The sequence below is a fragment of the Calliphora vicina genome, chromosome 1, assembly GCF_958450345.1.
Source record: "Calliphora vicina chromosome 1, idCalVici1.1, whole genome shotgun sequence".
Taxonomy (NCBI): Eukaryota; Metazoa; Arthropoda; class Insecta; order Diptera; family Calliphoridae; genus Calliphora; species Calliphora vicina.
This window is the reverse complement of record NC_088780.1, coordinates 10,414,522-10,433,283: the sequence shown is the minus strand read 5'-3', so window position 1 is coordinate 10,433,283 and position 18,762 is coordinate 10,414,522. Positions and strand designations below refer to the sequence as shown.

The 18,762-nt window shown below is 26.2% G+C and overlaps 1 protein-coding gene across 1 annotated transcript in view; it reads left to right on the top strand.

Moving 5' to 3' along the window:
* Positions 1 to 18,762, top strand: part of Ino80 (chromatin-remodeling ATPase INO80) — a 139,542-nt gene that overhangs the window by 11,109 nt on the left and 109,671 nt on the right. Inside the window, exons 6-10 of the mRNA XM_065498961.1 lie at positions 831 to 1,031; positions 2,616 to 2,796; positions 2,866 to 3,206; positions 5,908 to 6,169; positions 6,236 to 6,403. Of these exons, the coding sequence (XP_065355033.1) occupies positions 831 to 1,031; positions 2,616 to 2,796; positions 2,866 to 3,206; positions 5,908 to 6,169; positions 6,236 to 6,403 (1,153 nt within the window). The remainder of the gene's footprint in view (positions 1 to 830; positions 1,032 to 2,615; positions 2,797 to 2,865; positions 3,207 to 5,907; positions 6,170 to 6,235; positions 6,404 to 18,762) is intronic.

Here is an 18,762-nt window from a genome sequence, read left to right as displayed (position 1 = left end):
AAATATAGGTGATCACAAAATAATATATTGGGTACGAAATTGCAATATCAATTGGAATTCAACATTCATCGTGTTTATAAATATTTCCATCAGTAGAAACTCTAGAAATAGAACATTCTAGTTTTGTCCGTTAAATAATTCATGAAACTACTAGAAGACTGTTTATATAAATAGTAAAAGCGAGTTGCAGAGTAAGTCAATTATAGCAGATTTTATCTAAATCTAAAACACATTTGAGATTTTGTAAAAATAAAGAAAATTTTGATGAATAGTATTCATATATTGCTATTCCCAGTTTACCCAAAGTAGGGCATAAAGCTTCAATCAGCATTTGAATTATCATTAATTAAACAATACAATTTGAGAGAAGAATAAACAGCATGAGTCAGAAAGAAAGAGATTAATAACATAAATACAATCAAGAGGCGTGTTTCAGTCGCGCTTAGGTTCCTCCACAATATAAATAATTGTAATGTGTAAACATCTTTGCTGAAAAAAATACTCTCTATCCCAAATTAACAAACATTTTGTTGATGAATTAAATTTGATACACATTATTATTTAAGCATTAAGTTTAATTAAAATATACACAATTTGATGATGGCATTGATAGAAAATGTATTGTATTTTAATGCCCTTCAATATGGTGATAAGGTTGTAAAACATGTTCCCTGCATATGTAAGTTTCACACCAGAAACCTAAAATAACTCGTCCCAAAATCTTAGTGCTAGAAATTGCCACTTATTTCTAGTTATAAACAATAAATCACTTGTTATAATTAAAGTTTTGATAACATTTTTTAATAATTCTTCTATTTTTCTTTTTCCAGTTTTTCCATTTTCAAAGCTGATCACCTGCATCATTCCATGTTTAAGGAATCCAAAGATAAGTCTACCTTAAAACCCAATGAATATTATAAACGTTATGTGGATTTGAATACCAATAATGAGGGCTGCTTTAGTTTTACGCGTTTATGTGATCTATCTCCCAAAGATATGGAGGATACAACCATAAATGGTTTGATAACATTGTAAGTAAACTACTTTTTCCATATAATTTATTAATAAGAAAAATGTATTTAAAATATAAGTAAAAGTTGGCGTTCATAACAATAACTCTCCTATTCCCAACAAAACATGTCTTATTCACTCCTTATTATTATCAAATTCGCTCCTTATTACTTTTATAAAGAGTTGTAGGTATTTTGAAGTTATAAAGAAGTATTCCTATAAAAAATTTTCGAACATTGAAATTTTCAAATAGAAAACATTTCAATTTTAAAATTTCCTTATTAAACATTTTCTAATACTGAAATTTTCATAAGTAAAATTTTCGAATGTAAAAATTTTGATGTAGAACTTTCGAATATTGAAATTTTCATATAGAAAATGTTCGAATATAGAACATTTCATAGAGAAAATTTTGGAATATTAACATTTTAATATAGAAAACTTTTGAATATTTAAATTTTCAAATACAAAATATTGAAATTTTTACATAAACAAATTTAAAATATTTAAAATTTTTGAATATTAAAAAAATTCATATAAAAATATTTTGAATATTGAATTTTTCACACGGAACATTTTGGAATATTGAAATTTTCTTATAGAAAATTTTCAAATATTAAAATTTTTATAGTAAAATGTTCGAATATTGAAATTTTTAAATACAAAATATTGGAATATTGAAGTTTTTACATAAACAATTTTCAAATATTTAAAATTTTTGAATATTAAAAAAATTCATATAGAAAATTTTCGAATGTTGAATTTTTCATACGGAACATTTTCGAATATTGAAATTTTCTTATAGAAAATTGTTAAATATTAAAATTTTCATATGGAAAATATTTGAATATTGAAATTTTCATATAAAACATTTTCAAATATTGAAATTTTCATAGAGAAAATTTTCGAATTTAAATATTAAACTTTCGAATATTGAAATTTTCACATAGAAAATGTTGGAATGTTGAAATTTTAATATAGGAAACTTTTGAATATTGAAATGTTCACACAAATAAATTTCAAATATTTTAAACGTTTGAATATTAAAAAAAATCATATAGAAAATTTTCGAATATTGAATTTTTCATACAGAACAATTTCTTATAAAAAATGTTCGAATATTCAAATTTTCACATCAAAAAATTTAAAATATTGAAATTTTCATATCTATTAACATTTTTACAATATTTGTATTTTATTATGCACACATTCAAATATTAAAATTTTCATATGAAAAATATTCAAATATTGAAATTTTCAAATATAAAATTTTGAATTATTAAAATTTTCACCTAAAGAAATTTCAAATATAAAAAATTTTTGGAAGATTAAAAAATCATATAGAAATTTTTCGATATTGAATTTTTCATATAGAACACTTTCGAATATTGAAATTTTCAAATAGGCAAATTTGTTCAACATAAAATTTCAAATAATCTGGTTGTTATTAGTCTGGAATTGGGGATTTTAGTGATTTTTAGAATATCAACAACGTGATCTATGTTTTTTTTTTGGTTTTAATGCCTTCAATACCATTTTTAAAAATCCTATTTAATTCATGTTCCTAAAATCTTTATAAAACGTATTTCTACTTATATTTACAGATTACAACATTACCTTAAAAAAGTATTACTCTACCGCTTGTGGGTCTACAGACGGCAATGGTGGTCAAACCATTATAAACCCACTAAAATGCTATTATTAGAACCCACCTTAGAAAATCCTTTAAATAAAGACTATTTAATGGAAAATAGTGTGATACGACAGCTATTGTTTACAGGAAGGGTTAGTTCCAAATTATAATTTGACGAAATTTATATGAAAATTGATTATATTAAAATTTCTTTACCACAGACTTCTACCGAGAGCACCATTTACGCCTATGGCGACTACAAAACCTACAACATGCAAGAGACCATCGAACATCGTGTAATACGCAGTAAATATAAGCAAAATATTGAAGAGGCTGAGATTAAGAATGAAATGTTAGATGAAGCTGAATCGGAATTGATAATAAATGCTGCCGCCGCCACTCCGGCCAACAAACAGAAACTTAGTAAAGAACCCTTAAGACTATTGCCGGAATTTGAGCATATACAACGTTTACCTCAGTATTATCAATGTGAAGCATTGGAAATGCCTAAATTCTTATATGGTTTAAATAATAGGATTAATGCCTACAAGAGGCAGCTATAGTAAGTAAAGAAAAAAATTCAAATATTGAAATTTTCATATAAAAAATATTGAAATTTTAATATTTCAGTTTTCATATAAGAAATGTTCCAATATTGAAGTTTTCATATTGAATTTTCTAATATTGAAATTTTCAAATTTTCATACGCAAAATTTGCAATAATAAAATTTTCGAAAATTGTCTATATGGATATTCCAAATTATTTTTATATGAAAATTTCAATATTCAAAAATTTTGTATGTGAAAGTTTCTAATACGAAGAATCTATTATTTATGAATATTCAAAATTATTTTTATATCCCATTAAGCACCAAAGTCCAAAAATTCAAGTACTTGAACATTTTGTTGGAATTTGACTTGAATGCAAATGTAATTATGTTTTAAACTTGAAAAATATTTGAAAAATTTAATATTTTTCAAACAAAAAACATATGGCTTGAATTTATGTTTCCTTTTTACTGGAGAATGCTATTGAAATAAAGTGCAATACAACTGTAATTCAATTGCTTGATTCAATTCAATCAACTTGAATTCCAGTAAAAATTCTTATTGGGATGTATTCGAAAAATTTTTATATGAAAACTACAAAAAGTATTTGAAAATTTTCAATATCTATTCGAAAACTTTAATATTCAAATATTTCATTGTGATTATTTTAATAAAATCAAACATTTTGGAATATTTAAACTTACACATAGAAAATTTTCGAATATGTATTACAATTTTCATATAGAAAACTTACGAATATTGAAAATTGCATATAGAAAATGTTTGTATATTGAAATATTCATATAGTAATATTGAATTTTCCAATATAGCAATTTTCATAGACAAAATTTTAGAGAAAATTTTCATATATAGGATTTTCGAATATTGAATGTTTTCGAATATTCAAATTTTCATAAGGCAGGAATATTTTGCAATATTTGAGTTCTAAACTTTGAATATACGAAATTATTTTTATATGAAAATTTTAATATTAGACCATTTTTTATATGCAAATTTCAAAAAGTATTTGAAAATTTCCAATACGAATATTAGCTATTCGAAAACATTAATATAGAAATGTTTCGATGTGATTATTTTAAGAAAATTAAACATTTTGGAATATTTAAATTTAAACATAGAAAGTTTTCGAATATTAAAATTTTCATATAGAAAATTTACGAATATGGATAATTCCATATATAACATTTTTGAATACTTAAATTTTTATATAGGAAATGCTTGAATATTGAAATTTTCATATAGTAATGGTTTGAATATTTCCGTTTTCATATAGGAAATGTTCGAATATAGAAGTTTTCATATTGAATTTTCCAATATTGAAATTTTCATATTGAAAAATTTCGAATATTATAATTTTCATTGTAAAAATTTTCGAATAATCAAATTTCATAGAGGAATTTTTTTATATACATACATTTAGAATTTTCGAATATTCATGTTTTCATAGAGAAAATTTTCGAATATTCAAATTTTCACATAGAACATTTTCGAATATGGAAATTTTCACATAGAATATATTAGAATATTGAAAATTTCATACAGAATATTTTCGATTTTGGAAATTTCATATAGAAAATTTTAAATACTATTTACATTTTTATATTGAAAATATTCGAATATTAAAATTTCCTTTAATTTTTTTATTTAGAAAATTTGTCTGTGTTGAAATATTGATACAAACATTTTTTAATACTAATATTCATACAAAAAATGTTTGATATTGAAATTTTCGAATTTTTAATATTAAAAGTTTAGAATATTCAAATTTGTATAGAAACAATTATCGAATATTTGAATTTTGATAACGAAATTTTATAGAAAATTTTCGAATATTCGAGTTCTCATATAGAACATTTTTGAATATTCAAGTTTTCATTTTAAACATTTTCGAACAATAATATTTACATCTAGAAAAATTACGAATATGTAAAAATACATAAAATTTTCGAATAATCATATAGAAAATTTTGAAAAATAAAAAAAAAAATTTTAATATTAAAATTTTTCCAAAACTTATATTTTGAATTTTGAAAAACAAAAAAAAAATTTTGAATATTAAAATTTTTCCAAAACTTATATTTTCATGCACAAAATTTTACATAAAACAGATTTCATATAGAAAATTTAAAATATTTTATATTGAAAATATTCGAATATTGAAATTTTCACATAAAAATATTGGAATAATACAAAGTCCATTAAAAATTTTTAATATTGAAATATTTATACAACCATTTTTGAATACTAATATTCTTACAGAAAATGTTTGAATATTGAAATTTTCATAGACAATTTCGAATCTTAAAATGTTTATAGACAATTTTCGAATATTAAAATTTTCGTATTGAAAAATTATCATAAAGTTTCGAATATTTAATTTTTTTTTTTAAAAAAATTTCGATTATTGGAAATTTTTCGAATATTCATATATTAATTTAAAAGTTGTGGAATATTGAATCTTCACGTTGACAATTTAAACATTTTGAGTTTTTATTTTAAAAAATTTAGAATTTTTATTTTAAAAAAATTTGAATTTTTATTTTAAAAAAATTTGAATTTTTATTTTAAAAAAATTTGAATTTTTATTTTAAAAAATTTTGAAATATTTAATTTAAAAAATTTTGAATTATTATTTTAAAAAAAATTTATTTTTTATTTTAAAATAATTTAATTTTTTTTTGTAAAATTTCCAGTTGTGAAAGTCGTGCAGCTGCCTGGTCTCTCATACGTCATCAACATTGTGAAAATCCTGAGGGTTTACAGCTGGTTGATGCCAGTTTCAAATTGGCTGCACCTCGGTTTGGTTGGTCCTCCATTATCATACCCGACAAGGAGACGCTTATATCAGACGCCGGTAAATTGGCAGTATTAGATAGTTTATTGACACGCCTCAAGGCTGAGGGCCATCGTGTTTTGATTTACTCCCAAATGACCAAAATGATAGATTTATTAGAGGTTGGTAATTGAGTTCTTATTTTTATATATAAAAAAATAAAATATATGATATTTATTGTATTATAGGAATATATGTGGCATCGCAAACATCGTTATATGCGTTTAGATGGTTCCAGTAAGATTTCCGCACGTCGTGATATGGTAGCTGATTTTCAAACCCGCCAGGATATATTTGTGTTTTTGCTCTCCACCAGAGCGGGTGGATTGGGTATTAATTTAACGGCAGCTGATACGGTGAGTTTTTACTTTAAGATATATTTTTTGTATAAATTTTGAATTAAGCTTTTTAAGCTTAATTGTTAGCAATTTAAAAATGTTTGCTTGCTAAAATTTTAAGTGCAAAATTCTTAAAAAATAATACAAATTGTGGGTAATTTAAAAATTCTCACACTTTTACAAACATCTCTTGTTTTATAAGAGTTTAGTATCTGAGAGCAAAAACATTCGAAATCTTACAAATGATTATCATGTTTGGCAAACTTTAACAAACAACGAAAACATACTGAACACTGAAATCTGTAGCTTTTGGTTGTTGTAGGGGAAAAAACACACACTCAGTTTATAATCATGTGAACAAACAACAATGAAATATTAAACAAACAATTACACAAAAATATAAAGGAACAACAGATGTACTACTACTACCATTGTTGCTGCCGCTTTAAAACGTTTGCTGCCAAAATTTGCAAAAAAAAAAATAAAGTTAAACGAAATAAAACTCAAACATAAATACGAGTACAACAATACAATGTCGCTAAACTTGTGAACATAATCGTATCGACGAAATGAGACCTACATGAGAATTAAATTGATCAAGAAGAAAAATAGCATCACAGCAACTACATACAATGTAACAAAGAGAGCAGAACTTAAAAGGAATCAATTCAATATAAGCTTGGGATTGTGGTAAACATTCGAATATTGATATTTCGTAATTGATTAAACTTTCAATTCTTTTAAAGCTCCTACTCTCAAGCAATAAACCGACTTTTTGTTTAAGTTTTTGAATAAAAGGAAACGGCATTTATAAGAGGCTTTTATATATGTTTTTTTTTTGAAGCTGCTGCAAAACAAAAACTCTTTGATTTATAGACTGTGAGCATTAAAAGAAATTTAACATGTTTTTAACATTGAAAATTGTTTTTTGTTTTGCTTTTATTGGTATGGGAATTTATTGAGAAAATGTATTTTTAATGTTTAGCAAACATTTTTCAAGAAACACAGCCAACAAACAAATGAAAATAATTTAAAACGTAAAAGACACAGGCCAGGCAGTTTAAATTCCTAAAGATTGATATTGACAAATGTGTGTTTTGAAATCTTATTAAGCGGAAGTAAATGTTTCATATTTGAGAGAAACTTTCATTGAAACATATATTAAATATAAAGCACTTAAATATGTAAAATATGAATGTTTTTGCAAAAAAAGGAATTTCATATAGAATATGTGATTTTTTTTATTTTCCTACAGAAAATTTTCGAATATTAAAAATTTTTTTATTGAAAATAATTAAATATTAAAGTTTTTATAGAGAAAATGGTTGAGTATTGAAATTTTCGTTAAAAAACTTGTAGAATTTTGAAATTTTCATACAGAAAATTTTCGAATATTTTAATTTAAATATCAAAAATTTCGGAATATTTAAATTTTCATATAGAACATTTTCGAATATTTAAATTTTCGTTGAATGATTTCAGAATATTAAAATTTTTATACCGAAAATTTTAGAATACATATTTAACATTTTCAAATATTCAAATTTTCATAATGAAATTTTTTTAATATTAAAATTTGTATGATGGAAATTTTTGAATACTTAAATTTTCTAATAATTTTCGAATATTAAAATTGTTTTATTGAAAATATTTTAATATTAAACTTTTCATAGAGAAAATGGTTGAGTATTGAAATTTTCGTTAAAAAACTTGTAGAATTTTGAAATTTTCATACAGAAAATTTTCGAAAATTTTAATTTTAATATAAAAAATTTTGGAATATTTAAATTTGAATACTTAAATTTTCTTATAGAACATTTTCGAATATTTAAATTTTCATTAAATGATTTTAGAATATTCAAATTTTTATACAGAAAATTTTAGAATAAATATTAACATTTTCAAATATTCTCAGTAAGCACCAAAGCCCCAAAAATTCAAGCACTTGAACATTTTGTTGGAATTTGACTTGAATGCAAATGTAATTATGTTTTAAACTTGAAAAATATTTGAAAAATTAAATATTTTTCAAACAAAAAACATATGGCTTGAATTTATGTTTCCTTTCTACTGGAGAATGCTATTGAAATAAAGTTTAATACAACTGTAATTCAATTCCTTGACTAGATATCAAGGCTTGAATTACACTTGCTTTCAACTTGAATTAAAGCAAAAAAGCAAATTGGGTTGAAATTTTCATAATGAAAATTTTTAAATATTAAAATTTGTATGAAGGAAATTTTTGAATACTTAAATTTTCGCATAGAAGCTTTCGCACATTACAAAATTTTTTCGAATATTAAAATTTTCATACAAAAAAAATAATTGGAAAATTCGAATTTTCATACAGAAATTAGAATATTAAAAATTACTTACAGAAATTTTTCGAATATTAAAAATTTCATATAGAAAATTTTCCTAAACAATTTTTTTGCATTTTTAAACTTTAGAATATTACAAATTTCATAAAAAAAAATTTTGAAATTTTGAATTTTTATACAGAAATTTTTCTAATATTAAAAATTACATGTATAGACATTTTTCGAATATTGAAATTCTATTGAGATAATTTTTGAAAATTAAAAATTTTCTTACAGAAATTTTTCGAATATTAAAAATTTCATAAAAAAAAATTTTCGAATATTTAAATTTTTATGGAGCAAAAAATATAACCGGGTTGTATGTATTTTGCAAGCAAAATGTTCAAAAAATAAGATTTAAAATGGTCAAAATAAGATTTAGTAAGGTATTTTTATAAAGAAAATTAATATTGATTGTTTTGAAATAATTTTAAAGTGGTTACTCAAGTACTAGTTTGTATTAAGATACAAATCAGCATGCAAATAATATTAGAAATATGATCAAAATAAAATATATGTAAAATAATTTCTGTTTAGTAAAAAAATAAAAAAACGGTTACTCGAAAATATTAACGGGTAACCATGATATTTTACTACATATCAATGATAACAACCTGATTTAATATTATATTTTCATTAATAATGAGGTTATTGTGGAATTTTCAAAACTTCTGAAATTGTTACTCTAGCCCTAGATTAAATAAGCTTGAAACCGGTTAATCATTAAATATAATCGAGTAACCAATGTAGTTATTTTGTTAAATATTTTTGAAAACAGGGTTTTGTTTATTATTTTGTATAAAAAGTGTGTAATTAAATGAGTTTTAGTATTTTTTAAATGGTTACCCCAGTACTCGTTTAAATCATGGCACAAATTTATGCTAAAATAATAATAAAAACTCTGTTTAAATAGTTTAAATGTAAAACAATAAAAAATTAATATATTTTGGGAAATTAAAAATCGGTTACTTGTAAAATATAATTGGATAACCGCTTTAGCTGTTAAATAAAAATGCAAGAAATGAGATTTAACAACGAATTATGATAAACAAATTTAATATTAATTATATTTTAAGTACTTTTAAAGCGGTTACATATAAATAACCTAAATAACTAGTGGTTACTTGTTAAATATAATCGGTTAACCGATATAATTTAATAGATACAAACGTAAGAAATTTATTTTTCTATGGCATTGGAATAAAACGTGTTTCATATATTGATTGTTAATAATTTATGGAGCGGTTACTTGAGTACTCGTTTCAATAAGCATAAAATTTACTTAAAATTTTTAAAGGTTATTTGTAAAAATATGATTTTAATATACAATTTCTTAAATATTTGCATTCATCAGCAAATAAATAGTGGTTACTTTTTTATTAAAATCGAGTACTCGTTAAAAAGAGATGAAATTATTTAAAACTTATATTGCTGACAATAAAAACATTTCTTTAATATAAAATGTCTTTATTATTTGCATTATGTAGCAAATAACTAGTGGTTACTCGTTGAATATAATCGGTTAACCTTTATAATTTAATAGGCAGAATTGTAAGTAACCTGTTTTTGTATATGGCGTTTCAATAAAAAGTGTTTCTTATATTAATTGTTAATAATTTATAGAGCGGTTACTCGAGTACTCGTTTTAAAAATATGGAATTTACTTCCAATTTTTAAAGGACTTCAGTAAAAATATTATAAATATTATAAAAATATCTTAAATATTTGCATTTATCAACTAATAAATAGTGGTTACTTTTTTAATATAATCGAGTACTCGTTAAAAAAATAATGAAATTATTTAAAACTTAAAATGGCTGTCATAAAAATAATTTTTTTAATATAAAATGTCTTTATTATTTGCTTTATGTAGCAAATAACTAATGGTTACTCGTTGAATATAATCGGTTAACCGTTATAATTTAATAGATAAAATCGTAAGACACCTGTTTTTATATGGAGTTTCAATAAAAAGTGTTTCTTATATTAATTGTTAATAATTTATAGAGCGGTTACTCGAGTACTCGTTTTAAAAATATGGAATTTACTTCCAATTTTTAAAGGACTTCAGTAAAAATATTATTTTAACATACAATATCTTAAATATTTGCATTTATCAACTAATAAATAGTGGTTACTTTTTTAATATAATCGAGTACTCGTTAAAAAAATAATGAAATTATTTAAAACTTAAAATGGCTGTCATAAAAATAATTTTTTTAATATAAAATGTCTTTATTATTTGCTTTATGTAGCAAATAACTAATGGTTACTCGTTGAATATAATCGGTTAACCGTTATAATTTAATAGATAAAATCGTAAGACACCTGTTTTTATATGGAGTTTCAATAAAAAGTGTTTCTTATATTGATTGTTAATAATTTATGGAGCGGTTACTCGAGTACTCGTTTCAATAAGCATGAAATTTATTTCAAATTTTTAATGGATGACAGTAAAAATATTATTTAAAGATAAAATATCTCAAATATTTGCATTTATCAGCAAATAAATAGTGGTTACTCTTTTCATAAAATCGAGTACTCGTTTAAAAAAGGATGAAATTATCTAAAACTTAAAATGGCTGTCAATAAAAATATTTTTTTAATATAAAATATCTTAATTATTTGCATTATGTACCAAATATCTAGTGGTTACTCGTTAAATATAATCGGTTAGCCGTTATAATTTAATAGATAAAATCGTAAGACACCTGTTTTTATATGGAGTTTCAATAAAAAGTTTTTCATATATTGATTGTTAATAATTTATGAAGCGGTTACTCGAGTACTCGTTTCAATACGCATGAAATTTATTTAAAATTTTTAATGGATGTCAGTAAAAATATTATTTAAAGATAAAATATCTCAAATATTTGCATTTATGAGCAAATAAAAAGTGGTTACTCTTTTAATATAATCGAGTACTCGTTTAAAAAATGATGGAAATTATTTAAAACTTAAATTGTTGTCATAAAAAAATTATACATCTTAAGGACCAGGGGAAATCGGGTACCAAGTTTAGCCAATTTCAACTGTCTTCGTTATGCAGTTGAAAAAACTTTATATAACACTTAAATATGTTAAACTAACATTCTCAAAAATATCAAAAAATATCAAAAATTAAACACAAAATTAAACACTTTTGTTTTGTTATTCAAAAATATTTAAAAATTCTGAATAAATTTCCCGTGTAAAAGAACTTTTTAGCAAAAATGGTTCATCCAATACCAAGACAACAGACTTTTAAATCAAATACCGAAACTAAGTCTCCGATATTAAATCAAATTTTCAATAATATAGAACGTTACCGACAAACCGCTAGATCGCCCATAGCCAGTCACCCAAAAGGAGCAAAAAGTGTTTCAGTTTTTAAAGATCCTCAGAAAATTAATAAAAGTCTACAAAACTCCCAGCTTAATACTATCGTAAAGCCCATGGAACGTCAGCTAAGGGATCAAAAAGTAACAACTAAAAATTCTAACAGCTTTTGCCGTACTTTAGCAAGAGCAACGAAACCAAACCCTGGTACAATTGATAATGATTTCATTAAAAGACAGGAAAATTTGCTACTGCAGATTTATAACAGTTTGGAAACAAACCACCGGAAAAGAGGTTCGGCTGAAGCTGAAATTAACAGTGAATATGAAAGATTACAAAGGAAATATTGTCCCAAGTTTAAATTGGCAAATAGAACTAATATTAATCAAGCATTTAAGCAGGGTTTTGGGGAAATGAAACAAAATGCCAGGAAAGCACCAGCAGTGGTTTTAAATACTCGTAAAAGTAGTCAAAAGCCTATTTTAGCCCACCAAAAGTCGCAATGGAATTTCAAACAAAATATTGAGTCCAACAAACCAATTAACAATAATTGCTTAAAAGCCCTAGAAAAAGAAACAGTATTGAGGATAGAAAATTTCAATAAGGTAGCAGAAACAACTAAAAACCTGGATAAACAAGATGATTCAGATAAGACCTTAACACCTCAAGAACAAAGTGTAATACAAATAAATAATATAGATTCAGCTATTAAGACAGAAGTAAAAATAGAAGAATATCCCAGCTTGGATAAATATCGAGTAGGGCCTAGTAAGCCAAAGAATTTAAAGACTTCCTCTTTCCACAACTCCCTTAAAACCCTAATGAATGACGATCTCAAGTATCCACAACTGCAGCAAATATTCTACCATCAAGCAGTTCCACACCCCCCAACAATTTCATACAATCTGAAAAACAAACTGGAACATTTAAACCTTGAAATCAGACAAGCCATTATTTTGGGTAAATCTCCAGATGCCACCACCAACAAACTATTGGCCAATGCCATCGAAAAAGCTTTAAACGAAAAGTTTACTTGGTCCACTATACACTCAGTTATAAAGAATATCAAAAACTACAACTCTAAACAAAAAATCCTGCATCTTTTACAAATTCAACTGCGTCAAAGGGTCTTCATTTTGTGTACAGTGCGCACTTGCAACTTCTCTCATTTACTCTCCATGCTAGACAAAATAATGCATGCGGTAAGAGCACAATTTGCACCGGTTCTCCAGCATTTCTGTCATTGTTGTGTCATAGAAGCCGTAGTTCCTTCGAAATATCTGCAGTTAAATCCTAAACAATATCGCCAAAATTTAGACTGTGATGCTAAAGTTTTGAAAGTGAGAAAGATCGATGTGGTAGATGAGGTACGCGGTGAGGTAAGTGTCCAATGTTTGCCGGTAGCAATGCCCAACACTACCAAGTTTATGGAATCTTTGGGCTATAAAGTATTGAGTTCTGACTATGGTTTTCGTGCTAACAAGGAAATTATTCTGGACACTAGAACGGGTGTGGAATATCGGAAATTAATCAATAACTTATTGCAAATACCAGATATTGAAACGATATCGGATAATGTGATTTATTAGGGGAGTATTTTTTTTTAAATTAAATTTTTGATGTGTATTAAATATTGTTACGTTTTAACCTTTTCAAAACGTTGGTTTATTTCCTTTAAATAAACCGGATACTTTTGATTGCAAATAAAAGCCTTTTAGTAGTTTGAAAATTGTAACAACTCTTTATTTAAAATGTACAACAACCACAGAATTAAATAGTCACTCAATGTTTTTTTGTATACACGTTTATAAATTCGCAGAAATACAGACACACTTTATAATGTACACGAATTCACTTTTAAATACAGCACACTTTAAGGCACTCAGTTGATGTTTCTTCAAATAGCGTCTCTGATAAACTCACTCACGACTGCAACCTCTGCCACTATTTATAACACTGCCATCTGCACTCTAGATTGCTCTTTAACTGTCTAGAGCTTTCTAATACATACGCCATCTGTGGTGTACTTTCAACAATGTTCTTTAACTGAATATTCGAATTCGAATATACGGTCGCAGCAAACAGCGTTGCCATACTTACGATCAATGGTCAATTGAAAGCTTTTATTCAATGTTAATAATGCCCAAAGATATGTTACAGTTTGCTATTACAGCACTGCTATTTGAAAGAATTATGATACTTTTAAATCAGCTGTTAAAATCGTTATATTTGAATTCAAGTACAATTTCGTAACAATATTTTGAATTTTTATTTGTGCAATAAAGAAAAATTTAAAGATGTTCGTTGACAATGAAATTAAGAGTATAAATTTCGGAATAAAAGAGAGTGAATAAGGTACAAAAAGTCATCATAAATCATGGGTTCTTTACATGAAATATAGGAGTTCAAAGGCCACAAATTAGAAAATGGTTACTCATAAAATATAACCGCTATGTTTTATTAGCTTTAAATGCAACAAATAAGTTATAAAAACGTTTTTTCGTAAAAAAAACTTACTATCTATATATATAAAAGAGTAACTGACTGACTGACTGACTGACTGATTCATCATCGCACAGCCCAAACGGCTGAAGCTAGAATCATGAAATTTTAACTGTGGGTTCCTCCCTCCCCAAAACGATCCGATAAGAAGGGATTTTTGGAAATTCGAACGTTTAGGGGGTAAAAAAGGGTAAAAACGGGTAAATTCGGTAACCTTATATCTTAAAAACTAATAAAGATACAAAAAAACTTAAAATTGCATGTTACTCCATTCAATTTCGTACTTTTTCGAAATTCGAAACTTTTAGGGGAGAAAACGGGTAAAAACTGTATTTGGGTACTTTTTTGGCACCCTATGTATCTTTTAAATCAATAAACATAGAATCAAATTTTAAATCGTATTCTTTACTTATCAAAAAATAAAAAATATAAGTTTGGTACTTTTTGGAAATTCGAACCCTTAAGGGATAAAAATTGTGTTTATTTTTGGTACTTTTTCATAAAATATGTTTTTCTATAATTTGACATAGACATACGAATATTTTATTATGAGCTCCCACCACGTTACAGAAATTTATTTGAATAAAATTGTACCACCTCAATGGGGATAAAAAAGGTACCAAAAAGGGGATAAAATCGGGAAAATACATTATATTTGAAATTATTAAGCCAATTTTGATAATTTTTTTAACGTTGGTTCCTGGATTCATACAAAAATTAACTAACAGGGTGTTATTTGGAACTCGACTACCAAGGTGTATATTGGGCCAAATCCGGGTAAACAGTTTGGTACTTTTTTTAAAACATATTTATTCTTGGGCACATTAACACAGATTTTAATATTTTGAGACATGCATTTTGGCAAAATGGAATATTTTTAAATTTCAAACTTGAGGGGTGTTCAAGGAAGAAAAGGGAAATTGGTACTTTTCTCCTAATGGTACTTTTTTAACATTTTAAATTATTTCAGTTATCGACATTAAAGTTAGCTGATATGTATCTGAGTGAAGTTAGTGTTAGGAATAGGTACCAAAATGTGTGAACTGAACTATAGGTACTTTTTTGTTCTTCTAATGGTACTTTTTTGAAATTTCTATAACAATGGACTTAGAAACATGAAATTAAACATATATGGTCCTAAGTGAGTGAGAATTCTAGGGGTAGACTTTTTGGTACTTTTTGTTTATTCTAATGGTACTTTTTTTGAATTTTCTATAACAATGGACTTAGAAACACGAAATTAAACATATATGGTCCTAAGTGAGTGAGAAGTCTAGGGGGAGACTTTTTGGTACTTTTTCTTTATTCAAATGGTACTTTTTGTAATTTCTTCACCAATGAACCTAAAGCCATGAAATTAAGCTTATATGGACCCGAGTGAGTCGGAAACAACAAGTGGGGGATTTTTGGTACTTTTTATATATTCTAATGGTACTTTTTAGAATTTCCTATAATAATGGACCTAGAGTTTCCAAAAAATGGAAGAATTTCAAAAACACGGTTTCGGTTTTAAAAAATTGAAAACCGATCGTCTTCGGTTTTGTGATAATTTATTAAATATGAAGTATTATAGAAACAAAATTAGTTGATAATATAGGAAATGATATACAAATCTAAAATTCAAACTTGACGGGTTATGGTTTAGTGAATGCGAATTTAAAAGTGATAATCGATGGTAATATTTCCTTATTGCAATGGTACTTTTTGAATATTTTAAATAATAAACCTAAACATTTTAAATTAGGAACACATTTTGCATTTTCTATAATAATGAACCCAGAATTATGAAATTAGACATTTACAATTAGATTCACAAAGTGAGACTTGATAGTACTATTTCTTTCTTCTAATTGGGGTGGCGAAGCGCACCGGGTCAGCTAGTCGATTATAAATGGTGTTTATTACCCTTCACTATGAGTGCAAAGTTTGTCATTCCGTTTGTAATTTCTACATTTCTCATTTGCGACCCCACAAAGTATATATTTTCTGGATCGTTATAGATAGCGTAGACAATATAGCCGTTTGTATGTTGAAATCAACTTTCCGTAGCCTCCAAATAACTTGCAAACGTGATTGATACATCAATATATCGGGAATTCTCCGGGCTCGGTTGCTATTTAAAATCGAAAAAATCGGCCCATAAATGGCTGAGATATAAGGATTTTTGTCCAATTTTTGATTTATATCTGGATTACTAAGTCATAAATATAGACAATATGGATATCTAATGATTGATATTTCAAAATCCATTGCAAAGATGTATATAAGGCTATAGTAATTTGGATCTACAATGGGTAATTTTTTTCAACAAAAAAGTTTTTTTCTCATAAATTAGTTTCATTAATAAAATTAAAAAAAAAAATTGAAATTTTTTTTTTTTTTAAATTTTGAAAAAAAAAATTTCAGAATTTGTTTAACTAAAAATATTTGAAATTTCTATTTTAAAGTATAATTTGGTGAAGGGTATACATATAAGATGCGGCACTTGTTTTAAGACCGATAGAACTAACGAACTGTCATACTACGCGCATTTTTTGACGTTTATGATCAGTGTACTCTGGCAAATCATCATGAAAAGATGGACTTTTCAACAACGCTATTTAATTATCCAACTTTACTTTGAAAATCAATCATCGATTCGCTTAACTTATAGACGGCTGTTTAATCGCAAAAATTTGTTCAGTGATGTAGCTAATTTTTGGCTTAACGGGTTTGTTAATAACTAAATTTGCGGCATAAGGAGTGAAAACAATCCACAACAGATCCTACGGACTCCATTACATCCAGAAAAATGGAACTTATTTCTTCAAAAATCCAGCAGAAGCTCGCGTTAAGGTCAATGGAGATCGTTACCGCACCATGATCAATGATTATTTGTTAGAAAATATTGATGGCATTGATCCGGGATAGATGTGGTTGATGCGACCGCAACCATCAATTTATTGAAATCAAATTTTAGGGCCTCCAAGTTCTTGATTCTTGACCTCTTGATTATTTCCTGATGGCCCACTAGATTATGCTGATAAATCAGCAAGAATTGACGCCTTGGAGGCCAACATTGTTCGTGTTATTCGTGACATAAGACCAGCAATGTGTAACGTGCAGTTACAAAAGTCAATACAGCAACATAACATAATTAATAATAATACAATATGTATTAGTATATTATTGTCAATAATTCCCAAACAGTTTATATGAATTCTAATTTGTTGTCAATAATTCCCAAACAGTATATGTGAATTCTAATATAAGACATCTAAGAAAACAGTAACAAGGAGGCGAGAATTGAAGTTCCGATCTACTTATACTTTGCGCCCGGGTAACAAAGCATAATTAGACGAGATCTAAATTCTTACTTCGTATTAATACCGTAGTTAAAATCCGTAGTTAGCCGACCGAGAGCCGAAGCATTTATCTCGTCGGATTGTACTCATTAGCTAGTCGTAGTCAATAAGTTGTAGTTAGCCGACGAGAGCTGAAGAATTTGTCTCCTCGGATTGCATCCATAGACAGTATTCACAAATAATTAGTCATTATCCGACCGAGAGCCGAAGTATTTATCTCGTCAGATTCTTTATTAGAAGTTTCACCCATTAACAAACATATTCCAAAGATCCAAGACAACTCTGTGGTAAAGATTTCAAAGGAAGCAGACCTTTGAAGAACCTGGACAGACTAAGCATACCCCGGCTGGAAACAAAAACTGCATCACAAATGCTGGAAAAATTGTCACAAAATTGGACGTCCAGAATGCGGTTCGTCAAGAAATCATTTTAAAATATCAATGGCATGTATTCATTTTTCAAATATTGTGTGTATGACTTAAAAATGCGGGATTTACAATAGATGGCGTATCTTTTGAACACGGTTTTAGCTTTTAATAACTTAAATGTCATTTTGAAGGATACATATCTGTCATTTATTCTCACTTAGTTATTGAACATTATAGTGAAAACAACAAAGTTTTGTTATGCTTCGAAAATGTCGAAATTTGTTCCAACAAAGCGTCATATGCGGGAAGTTTTGCTTTACTTCTTTAATTTGACAAAAAAAAGTGCCGCTGAAGCACACCGATTGCTCACCAAAGTTGATATTGACTCGGAAGACAAAGATCACCCAGACCAAACTTTTTGAAGACCAAGAATTGAAGACATTACTTCATTAAGATTGTTGTAAAACTCAACAAGAGCTTGCAAG